General features: G+C 32.9%; 1 protein-coding gene across 1 annotated transcript in view; it reads left to right on the top strand.

The window, feature by feature from the left end:
- Window positions 1-19,918, top strand: part of LOC117104247 (endoplasmic reticulum aminopeptidase 1-like) — a 35,190-nt gene that overhangs the window by 8,759 nt on the left and 6,513 nt on the right. The window contains exons 3-13 of the mRNA XM_033244956.1: window positions 2,189-2,309; window positions 3,392-3,546; window positions 10,130-10,243; window positions 11,577-11,711; window positions 13,179-13,310; window positions 14,137-14,282; window positions 15,439-15,518; window positions 15,820-16,006; window positions 16,822-16,969; window positions 17,257-17,336; window positions 17,916-18,020. Of these exons, the coding sequence (XP_033100847.1) occupies window positions 2,189-2,309; window positions 3,392-3,546; window positions 10,130-10,243; window positions 11,577-11,711; window positions 13,179-13,310; window positions 14,137-14,282; window positions 15,439-15,518; window positions 15,820-16,006; window positions 16,822-16,969; window positions 17,257-17,336; window positions 17,916-18,020 (1,403 nt within the window). The remainder of the gene's footprint in view (window positions 1-2,188; window positions 2,310-3,391; window positions 3,547-10,129; window positions 10,244-11,576; window positions 11,712-13,178; window positions 13,311-14,136; window positions 14,283-15,438; window positions 15,519-15,819; window positions 16,007-16,821; window positions 16,970-17,256; window positions 17,337-17,915; window positions 18,021-19,918) is intronic.

The raw sequence follows: 19,918 nt of genomic DNA, 5'->3' as shown, positions 1-19,918 counted from the left end.
ACTAAGTAAATTATAGTTTGGTCTGTTGTGTCATTGATGTATTATAGTTAGATTAGGAAATCAAGGCACCTGATGACTCAGTACTAATGAATGATGAACTAGTTAAAAACTGGATCTTTCATTGCCTCTGACCCTAGATAAATAGCTTTATCTAGGGTCTCAAGTCTCCCAAAAGTCTCGGGAGGCTCCTAGAAATCCGCACAGTATTTTTGCGCTCTTGCGAGCAAGCAAAAACCGTTTAAACTACTGTACTATAACGCATCTTCCTTATATTCAGAATAGAGGAAGTTTGGTTGAAGTCCTGAAGTCATCTGGCCATTGGCATAATTGCATGCAGCTAAATATGTGTTAAGAATGTCATTAAACCACATCTTCCTAAAGTGCCTTAAAGGTACACTGTCTAGAAAAAATTGGGGGACAAAAACAACCACCATAAAAAATTAATAAAAAATTTAAAATACTCATTTAAATGGATTCTTAAATTGAATTTTTTAAAATTAGTTTATGCTGATTTACAGATATTTCACTACAAAAAAATCTTCAACTGATTACCCCCAGTCAATAGGTGTCTATGCAAATAAATGCTGCAAATTATTTATCTGTTGTTGGATGGGAAAAAGCCCCTATTGATCAGCTCACTGAAAAAGTATTGTTATAAAATGTATCTGCCAGATTTTCTAGGTGCTTAAATGTCTGTTAATTGCTCAAATTTGTAACACTGACATTTTTTATGAAATAAAAATAAAAATTTAAAATATCCATCAAAAAGACAACATTAACATCAATATTTATAAGCTAATATTTAAATTAATATTTACTTTTCCATGAATATTAAATACTAATTTAAAATATTTATTGTATTATAGATAATATTTATAAAATGACAATAAAAGTTTTTGCATTGGGGTAAATAAATGTGGTAAAGTGGCTCTCAATTCCTTAAAGAAGTATTCATAATGTAGCAGGGCAAATATTCTTTGCATTGATGTCACTTTGAAACCTACATTATGTTACATATTGTGTGTAACGCCACCAGCCGAGTGTATTGAATAAAAGGGCAGACTATTTATGATGGCGGCTGTGTAGTCTCAGTTATTCTGCGTTGTAGTCTCGGTGACATATACAAAACCTTAGATATCCACTTAAGTACTCTTTGGCACAGAAAAGACCTTCTGCGCTGTGTTTTGCTATTAAGTAAACACAAATGTTGTCGGCTCAAACCACTGATCTTAAAAGTGGGAGCCCAAGCTTTACAACTATTTAACATACTTTCATTAAAGGTATCATAATTTTAGTTCATCCCACATAAAGCAATAAAAACAGGACTGAATATGCAACAAATATATACAAATACAAAAGAACAACACAGTTTATACAAAAGTATTAAAGGCCTATACACTAATGATTTCTTAATTTCATTATATTTATATATTTAATTATTTATTCTTTTTATTTAAGAGACTTAATACCTTCTTTTCTTTTAAAAATTGTTGAATATTATTTTTGGTGTAATTTAAGATCAAGTTTATAGTTCATTTGATAGTAGTCATCGCTTGATATACCATATATGTTGCAGTAATGCTGTTTAATAGTTGTGTCAACGGAATTGTAACTCATTGACATTTTCTGCATGACATTATTTTTTCAAAATTGTTGCATTGCATTGGAAATTGTAGGCACAATGCACATTTTACCGTCATATTACTTTCCTATCATAAATTGCATTACCCCTGTATGTCCATATTCTAGGATTTTACAGTATTAAACTTTAAAATTAACACTATCACACTCCAGTCTTTATACATTTAATGCTTATTTTTTTTTAGCACTCCATTGTGAGAGAATACTGTCTGTGTTTAAAAGCTAAAATCATTTCAGTATTGCTACCTTTTACTAAAATTAGAATGAAACAACATTTTTCTTGCCAATTTATGGACAGATAGATAATGCCATTCCCCTATACTTTGTATCGTTGACCTTTGAAAAATTGGCTTGTTATCAATTTAAGAGGATTTTTATAGTAACCTGTGAATCAGTGAAAACATGTTTGTTTTCTATTTAAAATGAGCAATTCAATATTATATGATGTTTATGGATTTTGGTAGACTTTACTTTAGACAGAACTGTAATAAATTGTAATAATCATGATGATTTTTGTCATATTCTGAAATTTATGATTGAATTACAGATTGGTGTCCACTCTCCTGCCCAGGAAATAGATGAAATGGATTTTTCTTTGGAAGTTCTCAATAAAACTATAACCTATTATGAAGACTATTTTGGTGTTGCATATCCTTTGCCAAAACAAGGTTTACTGATTGTATTTTTATCAGCTTGTAGCTTAAGTTGAATCTTAACATGATATCTATGTGTTCCCTGTAGACATTGGTATTGGTATTTGTCCAATGAACAACATTTTATGTTTGAACAGTGTAGTGCCATAGAACATTAAACACAAGCTTCATTAATGCACGATTCTATTAAATTGATTATGTTTGCTTCTGATCAAGTATACTACAATGTAAAAATGCTGTTTGCTGAAAATTGGCAATAATTCATAAGGTAGCCATCGGCATCATATAGTCTTTCCATCATGAAAATGTAACCTTTGAACTTAATAAAATTAACATTTTTTAAGAAAATGCTTTTAAATTGGACTAACTAATAATTATAATAATTGTGTTATTAGACAAGCATTTATAATGCACCATCGATCTAGGGAAGCCTGTTCTGAGGTCTAGTAAAAACAATCATAAGCAAGAAACAAACAAATATATAATGAACATAAATTCATAGTGCTACTTTTTGATATCAACAGGGGTGGTGCTTGGGGGTGGGGGACAGGGAGGTCATTTGCTCCCCTGTCAGACAGGCCTGAACCCCCCTGTTGTCCAACACCATGACAAGGACGTTATTATAATTTGCCTACCTAAATAACATTATTTGGATTGCCAACCCCTAATATTCTGGTCTAAAATAAAAGCACAATTTGGACCATACTAAGCTATAAAAACTCTACCTGTCAATCCTGTCAGGGAGTTTTTATTCTAGGACTCGGCCCCTTAATCGGCCACAAACTATAAAAATGCAATTACACAGTGCTTTGAAAAAATGAGTAAACATATTAGACAAGCGATTCCCTTACAGTTTATCTGTGCCTTGTCATTTATCATTATTTCTTAAGCCTGATCAAAAAGGCATGTGAGTAGAAACTTCCTTCAGGTTGCTGGTGTAAGGCTAATTGCCCAGGTGGTCTCTAAGACATTAGTAAGCAGTGGCATATACAATGGTTGAAAACAAATTTCTGATGTTTCTGCATGCATTGCAAATATTGAAAAAAAAAGCCAGCATTAACTTGTAGTATGTTAAATTTGTTTATCTTTCTTTCAAGATATGGTAGCCATTCCAGATTTTGGTGCTGGGGCGATGGAGAACTGGGGATTAATAACATACAGAAAAGTTGATATCCTGTACAACAATAAATCTACATCAGTTAGTCAGAAACAACGCATTGTTATTGTTATCACCCATGAGTTAGCTCATCAGGTTGGTGAAACTTGAGTAAATACTGGGTGGCTGATGTTATCACATCAGTCGGGAAGGTCTAGAATTTTTTTCCAAGATGGTTTCAAAGGTTTTAGCCATTTTAATCTGTTATCATAAATAATTTCACTCAAATATTGTGATATTTTGGTTGCTGCGGGGGAGTTGCAATCACCACTTTTACTGCCCCACCACTGCTTATAAAAACAGTTGTGTTGTAACAGATGAATGCAGGCCTGAGAAACAGTATAGTAACATAAATTAACCATATTGGGCAATAAGCCAATAAAAATTACTTCTAATTAAACAACCTAAACAATTTTATTCAGCTACTAATAATTTCATTTCATAAATTTTTTCCAACTTCTTCTATAAAGGATAATAAAATTTCAGATTAAAATGAAATAAAATGGGAAAAAATGAATACAGTACCAAATTATGTTTCAATTTAAATATACAATGTTGGGGGATGTGCATGCCCCTTCTGCCACTAGATGTTTCCTGGTGTGTCTAGATTTTACTAGGACATACAGTATGATAGTAGTCTGGTGACAGTCGTACATTTCTGTAGTGGTGGCATGATCAGAAGTGGTTGGCGCATCGATTGTGGCTTGGACTCCCAACCTTGAGGTCAGGGGTTCGAAACTCTCGCTGTGCAAGCTGCTTGTGTCCTTGGGCAAGGCACTTTATCTACTTTTGCCTCTCTCTACCCAGGAGTATAAATAGGTACCTGGTAGGATGTTGTGGCATTGAATGTTCATACTTTCGTGTGCTAAAGAAGTAGCGAACGACTAGGGATACTCCCCAGGAAGCAGAGGAAGTTGCACTTTGTGCTGGTTTGCCATTGTACGTTATCCAGTGATCAGGGGTAATAACGCTCGCGCCTTTGATCATTCTAGTTGCATTAAGCCAACTGTTTGATCGCTCCTCGATTTTTTGACCAATGAAGCTAAGAATTCTACCTGTTTGTATTATTGATATGTTGATTCCATGGGAAGTATTATTGATATGTTATGGGAATGTTGATGCTATAGTGATACAAGATATTTTTGCTATTGATAGTAGGAATGTTTTCATTGTGTATCGTATCCATATAATAGATTTTTTTGCTATTGCATTTTCATGATTCTACATTTATTAAGATTATATTTCATATATCTGATCATTGTGTAAATCTCTGCATTATCCTAAAGTGTCTATTGCAAATTTTCAGTAAATTTATGTGCTTGATTTTATTACGTTTACAGCTGGGGATTTATTATGTATAACAGCTGAGGCATAGAATAGTTCCGTTGTTTCTTTTGTTCTGACCATCAACTACTTTCATGGTATTTTAGAGCTAGTTTTATATCCATTTTATGAACTTATCTTTAAATCCGTAGTGACTTCTCATTTTTCATGGGTCACGTATCAAAATGGCAATGAGAATGTAAAAAACATAAGTCAAGTTGACGTAGTTTTGAAACATAATTTATTTAACACGGATATTTCGTTCACTCCTGCGTAATTGATACCGTATACATCAGAGATACTTAACTATACAAGTTGACGGAACTGAATTGGCCTATCAACACACAAGGCATGGGCGGTACTAATCTTAATTGGAAATAAGCAAATATAGTAAACAGTGTGCAGACTCTAGAGGTTAGTTTCACATCACGAACACAATCAAAGTAGATTGTGTTAGTTCGTGAAATCACAGTAGCGCGTCAAAACGAGCGCGTATTGGTTGTCAAGCACTTTTGTATTCTTTACCACACAAAAAGTCCTTAACAACAACAGCGCGTATTTTGACGCGCTTTCTTGATTTCACAAACTAACACAATCTACTTTGATTGTGTTAGTTCGTGATGTGAGTGACAAAATGTTTGAGTATATATCAGGCATGTGAAGAAAGATTCCTCAATGTGTTTTCTATGAGAGACAGGGTACAAGTGCCAAGAAGTCAAAGAAGAAAGGAGTCAGAAAGTAAAAATGAGCATTCTTCATGGAATCTCAATGGCCAATGCCCATCATGCGCATGAGAGCCCAGCCTTAGAAATCTTCCTCACTCTATGATAGGTCTTTAAATATATTGGTCATCATTCCATTTACTCTTTTGTAATTCTACAAATGTTGGATTTCAATGTCATCAATATGCTTTCTTAGAAAGATCCCATACTGAGGACATACATTAAATATTTGGCCAACTCTAGTTGCATTAAGCCAACTGTTTGATTGCTCCTGGATTTTTTGACCAATGAAGCTAAGAATTCTAAACCTGTTTGTATTATTTATATGTTGATTCCATGGGAAGTATTATTGATATGTTATGGGAATGTCGATGCTCTAATGATACAAGATATTTTTGCTATTGATAGTAGGAATGTTTTCATTGTGTATCGTGTCCACATAATAGATTTTTTTGCTATTGCATTTTCATGATTCTACATTTATTAAGATTATATTTCATATATCTGATCATTGTGTAAATCTCTCTGCATTATCCTAAAGTGTCTATTGCAAATTTTCAGTAAATTTATGTGCTTGATCTTATTACGTTTACAGCTGGGGATTTATTATGTATAACAGCTGAGGCATAGAATAGTTCCGTTGTTTCTTTTGTTCTGACCATCAACTACTTTCATGATATTTTAGAGCTAGTTTTATATCCATTTTATGAACTTATCTTTAAATTCGTAGTGACTTCTCATTTTTCATGGGTCACGTATCAAAATCTGTACTTAAGTTGTAATGATATTAGTACAGTAAATACAGGTCTCCCTCCAAGTAAAGACCATTTTTTGGAACTGGGGTTTCCATGGTTTTTAGCTGCTTTGGTTTTTAATTACAATAATAAAGATAAAAGACATTTGTTAATTTGGGACCACAGAAAAGTGGTTTTTAATTGGAGGGCAGGGGTGGATCCAGTGGTTGGGGGGGGCACACAGGGAGAACATTTCCCCCGCCCCTGTTTTGCTACTAAATTTTCAAAATTTCAACGCAAATCAATGTTATGTGCTACTCACTTACATATTCTGCAACTGCTGTGCCCCCGTTTGAAAAATTCTAGATCCGCCCCTGGAGGGGTCTTTAATTAGCAGGAGACCTGTAGTAGGATATTTTGCATAGGGTTTTAATTTTTATACTGTGTACTGTTATAATGTTTGAAGTGTATGCATGTCTTTTATTAGATTACAAAGTTGGTTTAGCTTTTATCTGACCAAGTAGAGCAGCTTAGCTCAGTGTGCTAAACTCATAATCACTTTGTGTATGCTTAACCATTGAGACCCTATCAGATCCTTGCAGGGGTGAATCTGGGTTCAAATTTAGCGGTGTCAAAATGTTTTTTAAAAAAAAACCCAAAAAGAAAAGGGGTTCTGGGAAAATGTTGATTCCTAGATGCCCGGAAATGAGCCTTTCACAACTTCTGAGGTGTCTTTTAATGACTTTTAATTTCTTCAAATTTCAAGGTTTTCCCCCTCTTGAAAATGGTCAGATAAACTTTCTCATTATTATTACAGGAAATAGGCCTATTATGTGTGCATACATAAACAAAATTAAGTAGTTGCATACATATTTTTTTTTTTCCATGAATCAATGAACCCAAAGAGAAGGGGATCTTTTGATTCCTAGATGGCGGGAAATGAGCTTTCTCGACTTCTAATTTTAATTCTAAAGATAATATTTATAGCACCTTTTACAATTGAAATTAAATCAAGGCAATTAAAAATATGTATGTACAGTATTTATGTAAAATATACTATTTTTTTTTTTACAAAAAGATGTAATATTTATTCAATAGCAACAATAAACAATCATTGACAATTTAGAATCATGGGTGTGTATAAAAGCTAATATGGCTTGTCTTAATGACACCTGAAAAAAAACATACTGTACACAGTAAAACAAAGATATAGTATACAGATCGAATTGATATTTATGATCTACTGTATTTCAATGGGATTAACATTTTGTCATGTATGTTCTATATCATAGTATTATTAAAACTAAACCAGGAAACAAGAATAAAACTCACAACAGACAGTACCACACCTCATCTTAGCTTCTATTTCATTATGTATATTTCAACTACAAAAGCGCAAGTGGAAATATTTTGCCTTTCACAATGAGAAAAGGTGATATAATGATTATGCTTGAAAAGAATAAAAAAATAATGATAATACAAGTATACATTTGAATTAAAATATACACAAAAGCATAAGTTTCTAATGCATATTCTGTTTGACAAATAAATAATTAAAAAAGTAAAATCCTTGATTTTCTTTGGGTACCTATTTTAAATTGGTGTGTAGTTATTAAATGTTTATTATTATAAATGCAATAATGCATAATTTACAGTGTATGTTAATTTTTCACTGTGTTTTAATGTAATTTCACTTTGTATATATGTGAATTTGTAAATACAATCCATTATACAAAATTCCTTATTTGTCAAAATCGAAATACATTAAAAAAATAGGAGCAAGCCAAGGAATCGTCATGAAGCCCTAAGGGTGTTGTTGAGGGGCCTAAGCGGAGCGTACACAATAAGGCCAAAATATAAGATTAATTTATTTAAAATAGATAACAAGGATGAAAAGAGTATACTAAAATAACACACTGAAACTAACCTACATCTAAGTTTGTAAGTAAAAAGAAAATATTCAATGAAATAATATAAATAAAATATAAATAGTAATATAAATGCAAAGAAGAAAAAAAAGTCCAAAACATCATTACAAGAAAATGAAGTACTGGTACTCAGCAAGCATTGTAACTGTCAATAAAAAATAACTATATTTCTTTTTAAATAACTTAATTGATTTAGCACTTTTCACAGATAAGAGTATTCAATATTATTCCATAATATAGGACCAGTGCAAGAGATGTGGAGACATGAGTACATGAAAGTGATCTCAAAGGAATCCTAAGATCATTGTTGTTTCTGGTACTATATCAATGGCAATGTCCATCAGTAGGGGTGATATATTCAGATATTTTGTTATTCAACTTGTTTACTGCATTGTACTTAAATATAAGTTTAAGTTTAAGTACACCATGATTGTGGAAAAGAGGTGAAGTGTGGGCATCAAAAGCTGACCAAGAGATTGCTCTAATAGCTTTCTTTTGAGTGCTAATAAGTTTTGACAATCTAGTAATATAATTATTGCACCAAGCAATGTTACAATGTCATTAATATATAATAAGAAAAGAAGAGGGCCTAAGATAGACCCTTGTGGGACACCACAAATGATTTTATGTCATTGAGATTTTAAACCATTAATTACAGTGTACTGCTCACTTCCATTGATATAACTTTTGAACCAGTCTAATGGTGTTCCCCTTACATTATAATCATGGAGGAATTAAAACTAATTCCTCCATGCTATAATGATCAAGTTTATTTAAAAGGATACTATGGTCTGCAGTGTCTTAAGAAAACCATATTGACAGTAACTGATGATGTTATATATTTTTTTTAAATAATAATGAGTAAAGTCTGTTTAATTAAAGAATCTTAGAAATAGGAGGTAATATAAATATAGGGCTATAATTATTTAAATCATTTTTGTCTCCTGATATGTATATTGGATAAAATTTTATTAAGCTTAGGTACTTCCCCAGTGCAGAGAGACCAGTTTATTATATATGACATATAAGAGAGGCAAAAGATGGGACAATATCACTTCTAGACTTTTACTTGTAATAATTCCATCCTCACTTTCAGAAATTGAGTATTTCATTTTAGAATCAAATTTTTGATTATTTCTTCCTCATCAGTACTGTTTTGTGATTATTTCTTCCTCATCAGTACTGTAGATAGAAGAAAACAAAATGAATTAATATAGTTTCCTTTCAAAAAATTATTAAAATTAGCATTGCTATTGCAATTATTTTTGTCATTTAGTTTGACATCAATTGTACTAAATTGGTTGTAAAAGGTATCAATGATAGTAGGTGGTTTGCACACTGGTGTCAGTATCTGGAATAACAACATTAGTTTTAGTTTTACCAAGTACCTCATTTAAAATAATCCAGGAATTTCTTAAATCGTGACGGGAGTCGTGTAAGCAGAGTTATATTTATGCTTACAAAACCTAATGATATGATTGCGCTTTCTGTATGTTCTCTTTTTATTACCATAATGGGTATTTACAATATAGTTTGAAATAGCTTATTCTTTTTATTGATAGATCATAAAATTCCTTTTGAGATCCATGGAAATATTGGTTTATACTTTTTTTGTTTTTAACATTTAATATAATAATCATTTTATCTTTTTATATGTAAATCTACTCACAATTCAGTTTGAATGCACTGCAATGAGTTTTTGATAATAAAAGCAGAATGAATGAAAATGTCTGTCTGGTATTGGGTATTGCATTTTTAGGCGTTCAATAATGAAAGACGCGTGTATATGTAATACAGAATTAAAATTTAACTCCTACTACAGTTTGGGGTCTTATTTTCATATACACTACTGTAATTACTTGCAAGCTATCCTCCATCTTTTTCCATTGTTTTATTACATATTTGTTTCTCTTTTATTTTTCTATGTATTTTCCTTATCCATAATGTGTTTTTTTTTACTCTATATTTTCAGTGGTTTGGAAACCTAGTGACAATGAAATGGTGGAATGATCTTTGGCTGAATGAAGGCTTTGCTAGTTATGTAGAGTATGTTGGTACAGACCACTGGAACCCAGAGTGGCAGATAGTTAGTACACACTACGTAATTTCTTATGTTCCATCTACACTATCAAAGTTTATTTGACAACTAATGTGATGTGCTCATATTTGGGTCTAATAATTCATCGTTATGCCTATATGTGGGCACATCACACAAATATGTCACATAAAATGTGATAACTGTATTTTGGAGCAAGGGCTAATCCAGAATTTTTCAAACAGGGGGGTTTGTATTTTTTTTCCTTATTTCCATATATAACAAAACATTGATGTAAAAATTTAGTGTCAACATTTTCTTATTTCCATATAATAACATTGATGTACACTGAAATTTAAAAATTTAGTGTCAAAATGGGGGCCATTGGATCCACGCCTGTGAACAGAGCATTAAAACTAGGTTCTTTGTCAATAAACCACCAAATTTCAACGTGCAAAATAATATTTAAACTTTTAAATTTTAAATCTTTTTAGTTGCATTTTTACAATATTTATTTTTTTTAAATTTATTTATTAGTAGTATTTACACAATATAGGATAGTTGAAGTCGGGAATTACGAGGACAGGTCTAACCTAGCCAGCCAGTATGTAGAGGCATCTGTTGCGATGTGGTAGTCTTCCAATCCAGAAAACTTCCTCCAGATGCAGTTATTCACGATGTGCTGGACTGTCTAATCTGGAAATAATTTTTTTTTAAAGTAAATAAATTTAATACATAAAAAAAATATAAGAAGTGGTTATATTAATTTTGATGCTACTGTCATATGCAAGAAGTGGCATTTTTTTGTACTGAATTGTTTTAGACGTATGTTTTTACTTTAATTTAAAATTACATTATTGTAGAAATTTTAAAATGTATTTTATGAGGCCTATTTGAATATAAAATCGCAGCATATGGCACCAACATGTTAGTTTTAGTTTTTTGTAATAATAAGGTCAGCCATATGTTTTTCAGCCATGACCCTTTTATGGTATATACCTATAATAATCCTTGGATTAGATTAAATTATGATAACAGCAAACAATATTTGTATTTATTTACATATTTAAATAATTATTTAAACATCATAACAATTGTTATGTAGGTACTATAAATCAAGATTACATTAGCACAAATGGTTGATACTGTAGCTGCTGATAGCTATGCATTCTACCAAATATCCTACCATAAATTTATATTATTTTTATAATAAGTTACCATATTATTATTTTTATGAATAGTTAAATACATTGCACCATATATTGTACCAATATACCATTGGGTATCTGTTTGATGTTTGTAATGTTTTTCTTTTTTATGATGCCAAATAAATTATTAAATAATGTGTGGTTGATTAATCATCAGTATTGTTTTTATTATGTAGATGGATCAGTTCATTTTATATGCAACTCATTCAGCGTTGGCTATTGATTGTCTCAATAGTTCACATCCAATATCAGTTAAAGTTGAGAGCCCAGATGAAATTAGTGATCTCTTTGATGCTATTTCATATAATAAGGTATACAAAACATTCACTATTATTGCAATGTATATAAATATAATTTTATCCCGTATAGAAAAAGGGGATAAGTTTAACGCCTCATCACAGACATGCTAAAAAGACGGTTTCTTCATTTAGCCATGGTGGCTAACTTATAATTTTACATTTGTTGTGGCTTGGTTCTCACGAGAGCCCTAGTATCCGGATCAGGAGCTAACCGTTAGCGCTAACTGTTAGCCCAATCGGTTAGCGCTAACCGTTAGCAGTATCCGGATACCGCTAACGGTTAGCAGGCGCTATCGGTTAGCAAGTTAAGCGCGTTTTTATCATCAACCAATCACACGTACACATTTACAATTTCCAGTTTCTTATTGGCCAGTGATTCAATCATCATATTCTTGGTATCCGTATCCTGCTAACCGTTAGCAGCCGTGTGAGAACATAGCTTGTGTGCATCGTCTTGACTCAGATTCCAGGTTTCTTTACTTCATATATAGTAGACCTGTCCGCTATTAGCCCTGCCTCTTGGATATTGTTGCTTTGAAACCGTTGCCTTGAAATCTCCAAAGATATATATATGTCTTCCTAGTAATTATATACATTTGAAGCATTTAACCATCCTATTTTACATTCACCAATAACATTTTATTTTCTCCTCCGTCTGGATGTTTTTGGCTAAACCATTTGCTAAATAAGAAAACAAAATTTTATTTATTTTTATTCCATCCTCCTCCGATAATCTTTAAAAAAATAAGTATGCGAAACAAGGAAGAAAAAAAGTCTCACTTAAGGCAACTTATTTCAATTTTTCTCAAAAAATCCCACTGCTTGTAGACCCGATGAGCATCAGCCAATTTCTATCACACCTATTTTTTATATTGTTCTTTTATGATGAGTGATGATAGTGGTATAGTTAAAAGTCCTTGGGTGAATCAATGACATATAAAGTCTGTTGAAAAATAAAACATTGTTAGCATACTGGCAATGAGAAAGTTGCCATATGGCTTTATTACTATGTTAAATATTAAGTAGCTATTATAGTAAACCTTCATAAAAATACTTTTTGTATGCAGAGTCCACTCAGAGTTTGTACCTGCACAAAGATATCATAATAATTTGTTGTTAGTCAAATATTGACTAGTTTATAAAATGGAGAATAACTGCGATGTTTATTATGCATAATGAACAGTGAATGTTGTATTGTCGTTTTTAATCTAAAAATCAGCTACTAACTATAAAATGATATACATAGATATTCATACAATATAAATAGCAAGCAAAACATAGCATATATATTTGTATATGTATATATATTATTGTATATTGTATATAGATACATATATAACATTCAAATTATGTTGTGATGCATAGCATTGTAAACACAATATAAACAAATGTTATGGCATCACGCTTTGAGAACCATATCTTTTCTTCTTTTTTTTAGGATTATGTTTTCGATTTAATGTTTTGTTGTTTGTCTTTTAGGGTGCATCGATAATTAGGATGTTAAAGGAACACCTAGGAGAAGACACTTTTCTTCGGGGTCTCAAAAATTACTTGGAGATACATGCCTATTCCAATGCTGATAGTAATGATCTATGGAATTCATTATCTAATGTAATTTTTTTTCCCGTTTTATTTAAGATATATAAAGAAGAATTGAATTAATATTTTTTTTAATCAGTAATAAATAACTTAATGGGGGACAGTGATGATGAGGTAAAACCAACCACTAAGAATGTAACCATAAAATAACCTCATCATTAATTAACACTTACAGTAACTATCCACACATACAGTAACTAACCACAACTGCACTAACCACTAAATATACTAGTAGTTTCATTACTTGATTTTGAGACAACAAAATTTTGCAGTGGACCAACGCCAGGGTCTGTTTCTTATTTAAAGCATGGGGGTGACGCAAGGGTCCAGGCCAACTTGATAAAAACTCATCCTTTGCATAACACCTTGGGTTTTACGTCCGAGGTCAATATTTTTTTTAAGGCGAGTTCTGCACGAGTAACCAGTAAGAAGCCTATGTATCTTTTGCCGTTCTCGCCCGAACACACCCTTAGTCAGATAGTGGACAGTTAATTACATTAGTGGCTAGTTATTGGACAATAATTACATTAGTAGCTATAGTTATAAGAGTTTTAACTACTAATGTAATTAACTAACCACTGTCTAAACAATAATTAACCACTTTTGACTAGTCTTCTAACCACTAATTGATTAAGTACTAATAATTAACAACTAATTAATTAACTGACAATTAGTAGCCACTAAATACCTAGCTTTTAACTAACCACTATTTTACAAATCAATAATACCTGACTACAAAATGATTAAATGATAACTAATTACCTTATTATTAATTAGCTAATTTTAATATAAACATTTAATTTCCATTATTGAAATCAGTTAATATGCTTCCTTTCAGTCAAGTGGAGTCGATGTGAAAAATATGATGGACACATGGACAATACAGAAAGGTTATCCTGTCGTCACTATGTCCCGTGTCAACAACAAAATTGAAGCCTCACAGAAGCAGTTTTTCCTGATGGAAGACTTTAAACCTACTGAAAAGTAAAGACTGGCCGGCTAAGGCAATTCTATAAAGAATGGAATGCGGCGACGTGCGCGCAACTGTTTTTAATGACGATCCGTTCAGACTGCCACCGACAACCAGCATGTGACGCCATCCGCTGATTGGCACCAATTATAAGCAGATGGCGTCGCACGGTCTAGCGCATACATTGAGCGGATTTGGATTCGTTGTGCGACGGTCGTACGATCGCTGTACGGCGCTGCGAGTGCCCAGCTTAAGACTACACCTCCTTCATATACTAAATTCAAGAAATAAAGGACTTTTACGCAAATCAATTTATTATACTGTTTTTTTGCAACTTGGTTTTATTTTGTCCTTAAAATATGAGTTGATGCTTTCCTGCTCATTACAGTCTCTTGAACATTGCCATCCAGTTCCAGCACTATCTCTGTTTTATAAATACTTTTTTGGTCACTGTTCTTTAGAGCTTTTTCTATAATTGTCCCTCTCTCTATATCTGATTCTTCTAGGTCAACCCAAACTTCTGTACATGCTCCCAAATACTTAGTTTCTAAACCCACTTTCCGTACTTTATTTCATTCTAACTCATTCATACCCAGAAGTTCTATCCTTTAGAATAAACTTCCGTCACATGTTTTTCCTATTCAACTTTTTAAACACAATATCAATCGTATCAATCTACTCTGCCTTAATTTTCCCTTGCCTAGACTATTAGTCGTAGGTTTTATCTTTTTCTTTTAAAACAAAATTGGTTTTATTGATAGCAATACATGTATTCATATATTTTCTTAATCTATTTATGAAAATACATTAAACATTATTAGATCTGTTAATTATTAAACTGATGAGGATGATGATAATAATGATAAAATTTATGATAGTTATTATTATGATAATGGTAGTGGTGATGAGGATGATAGTAATAATAATAATACTTGGGTAGTTTTTCCTCAGGGGCCATCTTCAAAATAAACGTTTTTTGGCCCTGTCATTAGATGTACCCTTCATAAGTTAAGTTTAGTACTTAAAGTTGCATGTGATGAATAGATAAAACCTAAATAATAATTATCATAGAGTAATAATGATTTGGGCAGTAGAATATTTTATTTATTCATTCATATGATTTACAGTATTACTATAAATTTGATTTGTGATAAATTTTATGTGTTTCAGGAATTTGTGGATAATACCACTTACATATGTTACCGACAAAGGCAAGAGTGCATCTGTTCTTTTTGAAAATGTTGAAAAAGGTGAGGTTATTGTCATCTTGATATTTGTAAAAATATGATACTACAAACATATTTGAAATTATGATTATTTCTTTTAGGTACTGTATTCATTCAAATAAGTGCCTTGCTTTGTGCTCAACAGTGTTAATTTCTCACAAAATGCTCCATGAAAATATCGGAAAACGCATCTCTTAAACAAATTTTTTCCAGGACCCTTTGTTGGGAACACTTTCTCAAGTTGTAAATTGATCCCCCTCAGTACTCAAGCTAGTTACAGTCCTGATTACCAATTTCTAATGCTTGATTGATTGATATTTTCTAGCTCCAAGTATCGATATTGATAGCTCAGTAAAATGGTTCAAAGGAAATGTGGAGCAGAGAGGTTTTTATCGTGTCACGTACGATGATGACAACTGGGATGCTTTGGTTAAGCAGTTGCAAGAGAATCACACTGTATTTACACCAGCTGATAGAGCAAGTCTGGTCGATGATGCACACTACTTAGCAAGGTAAGCTGCAGTAGATTAGAGCTCGCCTCTGGTTAAACTGCCACCGCCAAATGCTGGGGCCGGGGGCCCTGTGGCTTTCTGAGACTGGCCCTTTTTGGGTCTCAGTCGCTAATCATGGGTTTTTAGATGTGCTCGTTTTTTAATTATTTTTTGTCATCGTGTTTTAACGACAAAATAAATAATATGATATCAGTGGCAGATCCAGAAATTTTATTCGCAGTGGAGGGTCTATACCACTTCAGACCAACCATAGTTTGGGCTGAGGTAAGAGCATTTATGATATGGAAATGGCACTCACAGACTTGAAATTTGAATATAATTTTTTTTTTGTCTCCACTTTAATTCGTCACTGGATATTGTATATGATGTCCTTCAGTCGATGTCAGAGATACAATATGCTGTTATGTATCAACAAAGCTCTTTTGCATCAGGATACTAGAGCGAGGACCCTATGGGAGGGGCCCCTAGATGTTGGGGGCCCTGTAGACCGCCGTACAAGCGCACATAGGTGTTACGCCACTGGTGATAGTGCACTTTTTTATGCATCTCAGCCCTTCAGCTGAAATAGAATTGAACCAGGGATCAAAGGTCTTCATGGTTTAGCGTACACACAGTGGCTACCACCACTGCTCTCATTTTTGTGTTTCTTTGATTTGGTCTTTTTTAATACCTTTAATTTAGACATTTTATGCTGTTATCCTTTCTTACTGTTGTCCTTGATGATATTTTAACAATTTATGTTGCTTTTAGTTTAAATTAATAGATTAATTTGTTAAATTTTATAATTAATTGATTTATTTTGCGGTAATTTACAGAGCTGGTCTCTTGAAGTACACTACTGCACTTAATTTGAGCCATTACATCAGTAAAGAGTTAAACTATGTTCCAATCACTACAGCTCTTGGAAGATTCGACTACATTGGAAGGATGTTGCAGAAAACTAGAGATTATGTATTATACAAGGTAAATAATAGGTTACGATGGGATTAAGGTCAAATGTTTGGTGGTGGGGCTTGCTGGATTTGTGCTCACCTTATAAGCCTATGTGGCCTGATTCATGGCAAAATACAGATTTTTCCCACAACTTATACACCTCCACTTGTGGAGGGCTTAAAAAATAGTTCATAAAGTATTCTGTGTCCTTAATACTCAGTAGCTCTGCAAAAATAGATAATTGCTGTGTTTGCACTATACATCTGGTAGCTTTAAACGATGACAATACATTTTTAATTTGTTTATGGTATTAACAGAAATACATGTGGCAGTTAACAGACAACTGGATAAGTCAATTTGGCTGGGTAGAGAAAGACACAGATTCCCATCTTACTAAGTAAGCACTTGAATTTTACTTTGATTTGCTTTTTTTGTTCTCTTTTTTTCTAAATGTCCATCAACAAATATTATCATTCTTATATGTTAAAAATTTTGTGATGGGGTTGAACCAATTTCGATAAAGTTAAACTACAATTAGACCAAAATAATTTTTGTATTTCAATAATCATTATTTTTTAAACATTTGTTAATATATTATTATTTTGCTAATATTAATGTTATTTTTATATTATTATTGTATATTTATATATTATATTATCATTTCACTTTGGATAATATAGTTAGAGTTGATTTTAATCTGCTATGGTTACATTATAAGCATGCAATTGTGTCAGTATTTTAGTTTCAAAAATATTACTTGATGTGTGAGAATGATAAAGTAAACTGAAAAAAGCATCTCCATGGCGATAGAGACTGTGATGTCACATTGTGTTGTGGATTACTAGTTTTCATTTAATGTTAAATGATGATGTCATAACATAACCATCTCACCAACATGACCCCAAGAAACAATCAGTACTTAGTTTTAAATTTCAAAAAAAAATTGCATTGTACTGTGGTTGATTTTTTGTCTTAGGTTATTAAGAGTCAGTGTGCTTAGTTTTGCTGTTCAAATTGGTCATGAAGGAACAATCGCAAGGGCTTTGGAAATGTTTAGACCGTGGCGGCAAAATGGAACAGAGTAAGTATCGTGGTAAAGTTATGCAAACAAAGATCTACTTCCCATAGTGGTTAAGGTGCTTGCCTTCAAAATCCCAGGGTCCTGGGTTCAATTCTTGTAACAGCAGGACTTTTTCTCACCACAAAATCTCTACTCCCAAGCCTCATAAGAGACTTCGATGATAAAAGCATCATGTTATTTCATTTATTTAAGATGGCCCCTGAATATTAGCTGACCTTCTAAGATACACTGGAAGGGTCACCCTCTATAAATATGGTTCTAAAAAAGCATAAGGAAATCGCAGTGGAATGAAAATATGTATACCATACACTCTATAATGTACTAGCACTTGAAAAATAATTTTTAAAAATTAAATTTGTCCTAATTTCCTATTTTCAAATTGAAATTTGAAATTTTGACTGGGTATTGTTAATCCATATGTAACCACACAGTGCAGCACCAGTACTAAAATGTAACAGATACATTGGCTATGTTCTCACACGGCTGCTAACGGTTAGCAGGATCCGGATCCTGCTAACCGTTAGCTGCCGTGCATCCATACGAGAAAATCCCGATCCGGATACCAAAAATCTGATAATCGAATCACTGGCCAATAATAAACTGGAAATTGTAAACACGTACTTGTGATTGGTTGATGATAGAAACGCGCTCAACTTGCTAACTGATAGCGCTTGCTAACTGTTAGCGGTATCCAGATACTGCTAATGGTTAGCGGTAACCGATCGGGCGTTCTCACACAGGTGCTAACGGTTAGCGCTGACGGTTAGCTCCCGATCCGGATACTAGGGCTCTCGTGAGAACCGGGCTCAAGTTTCGTAACCTGCTTAACTCTCATGAGAGGGTTATTCGAGAAGTAAAGCATCCGACTCCAATAGGTGGTGCTTTGTTAACTAAATTATATATATTGCTGTCTTTATTTAGGCACTACTAATTTCTGTATGCTCATATGCAAGTATCCGGCCATTAACCAGGCTCATGGGAAAAGGGGGGGTTTCCTATTGGCCAAGTTTTACTGAGAAGTGTTTCTTTAATAAACTTATAGTAAACTACTACTACTACAGTAAACTTGTCAGAAAGGGGGTTTGGCCAATCCCCCTCCCCCCAGTTAAGGCCTGAGTATGAATATTGCATTTATACAGCACATAATGCTAGAAACTCTATGCGCTTTACATGTTCATAACATCAAAAACAAAAGTAAAAAATTTAATAACCTTTTGAATTTTCAGCTGATAGCATGCAATGTGTATGAGTTAAGTAGTGATCTTGAGTCCATCATTATTCGTTAACTTGCCTACATACATGTAGCTAACATTACAGTATACTATATCACATATCCATTTAGTTTATACATGTAAAACAATCTTAGTATATGACAGTTAACATTGTTGTGTATTTAATTCAGTTGCCATGCTGTGACATGGATAACTTTTTTGTCAGATAATGTTCATGTTCATAAACTATGAGGGCAGCATACTGAAATTGCAGATGGGAATATCACCACTTCCTGTATTAGCGTATACACATAAATAATAACAGTAATCATAAAAAATATAGTCTAGTGGAGCATACATATGCATTACTCACCTATATTTAGTTCAAATTAATCTTTTACCATCATGAAGGTCGAAGGTTGAAAGTCACTAGTTTATTCTTTCAGCATCTCATAATAGGGAGCTTTCGATTTGTGAGACGATGCGACGCAGAACGGAATCACTTATGCGTGACCGTCCTACCTGACGTCCTACGTTCTTTGCATATGCAGACTTGGCCAAATTGCGTTCCAGAATCTACTCGACGAGGTGACCTTAATGTTCTCGCATGCGCGGATGACTTTTAGTGACATCATTACATTCTACGTCCTACCGTCGTCGTGCAATCGATAGCTCCCTATTTTCTCC

The sequence above is a fragment of the Anneissia japonica genome, unplaced genomic scaffold (genome assembly GCF_011630105.1).
Source record: "Anneissia japonica isolate Jap-2015-1 unplaced genomic scaffold, ASM1163010v1 scaffold5280_len750649_cov202, whole genome shotgun sequence".
NCBI classification, from domain to species: Eukaryota; Metazoa; Echinodermata; class Crinoidea; order Comatulida; family Comatulidae; genus Anneissia; species Anneissia japonica.
Note: the sequence above shows the minus strand (reverse complement) of the source record. Positions and strands in the feature narration are given on the sequence as shown.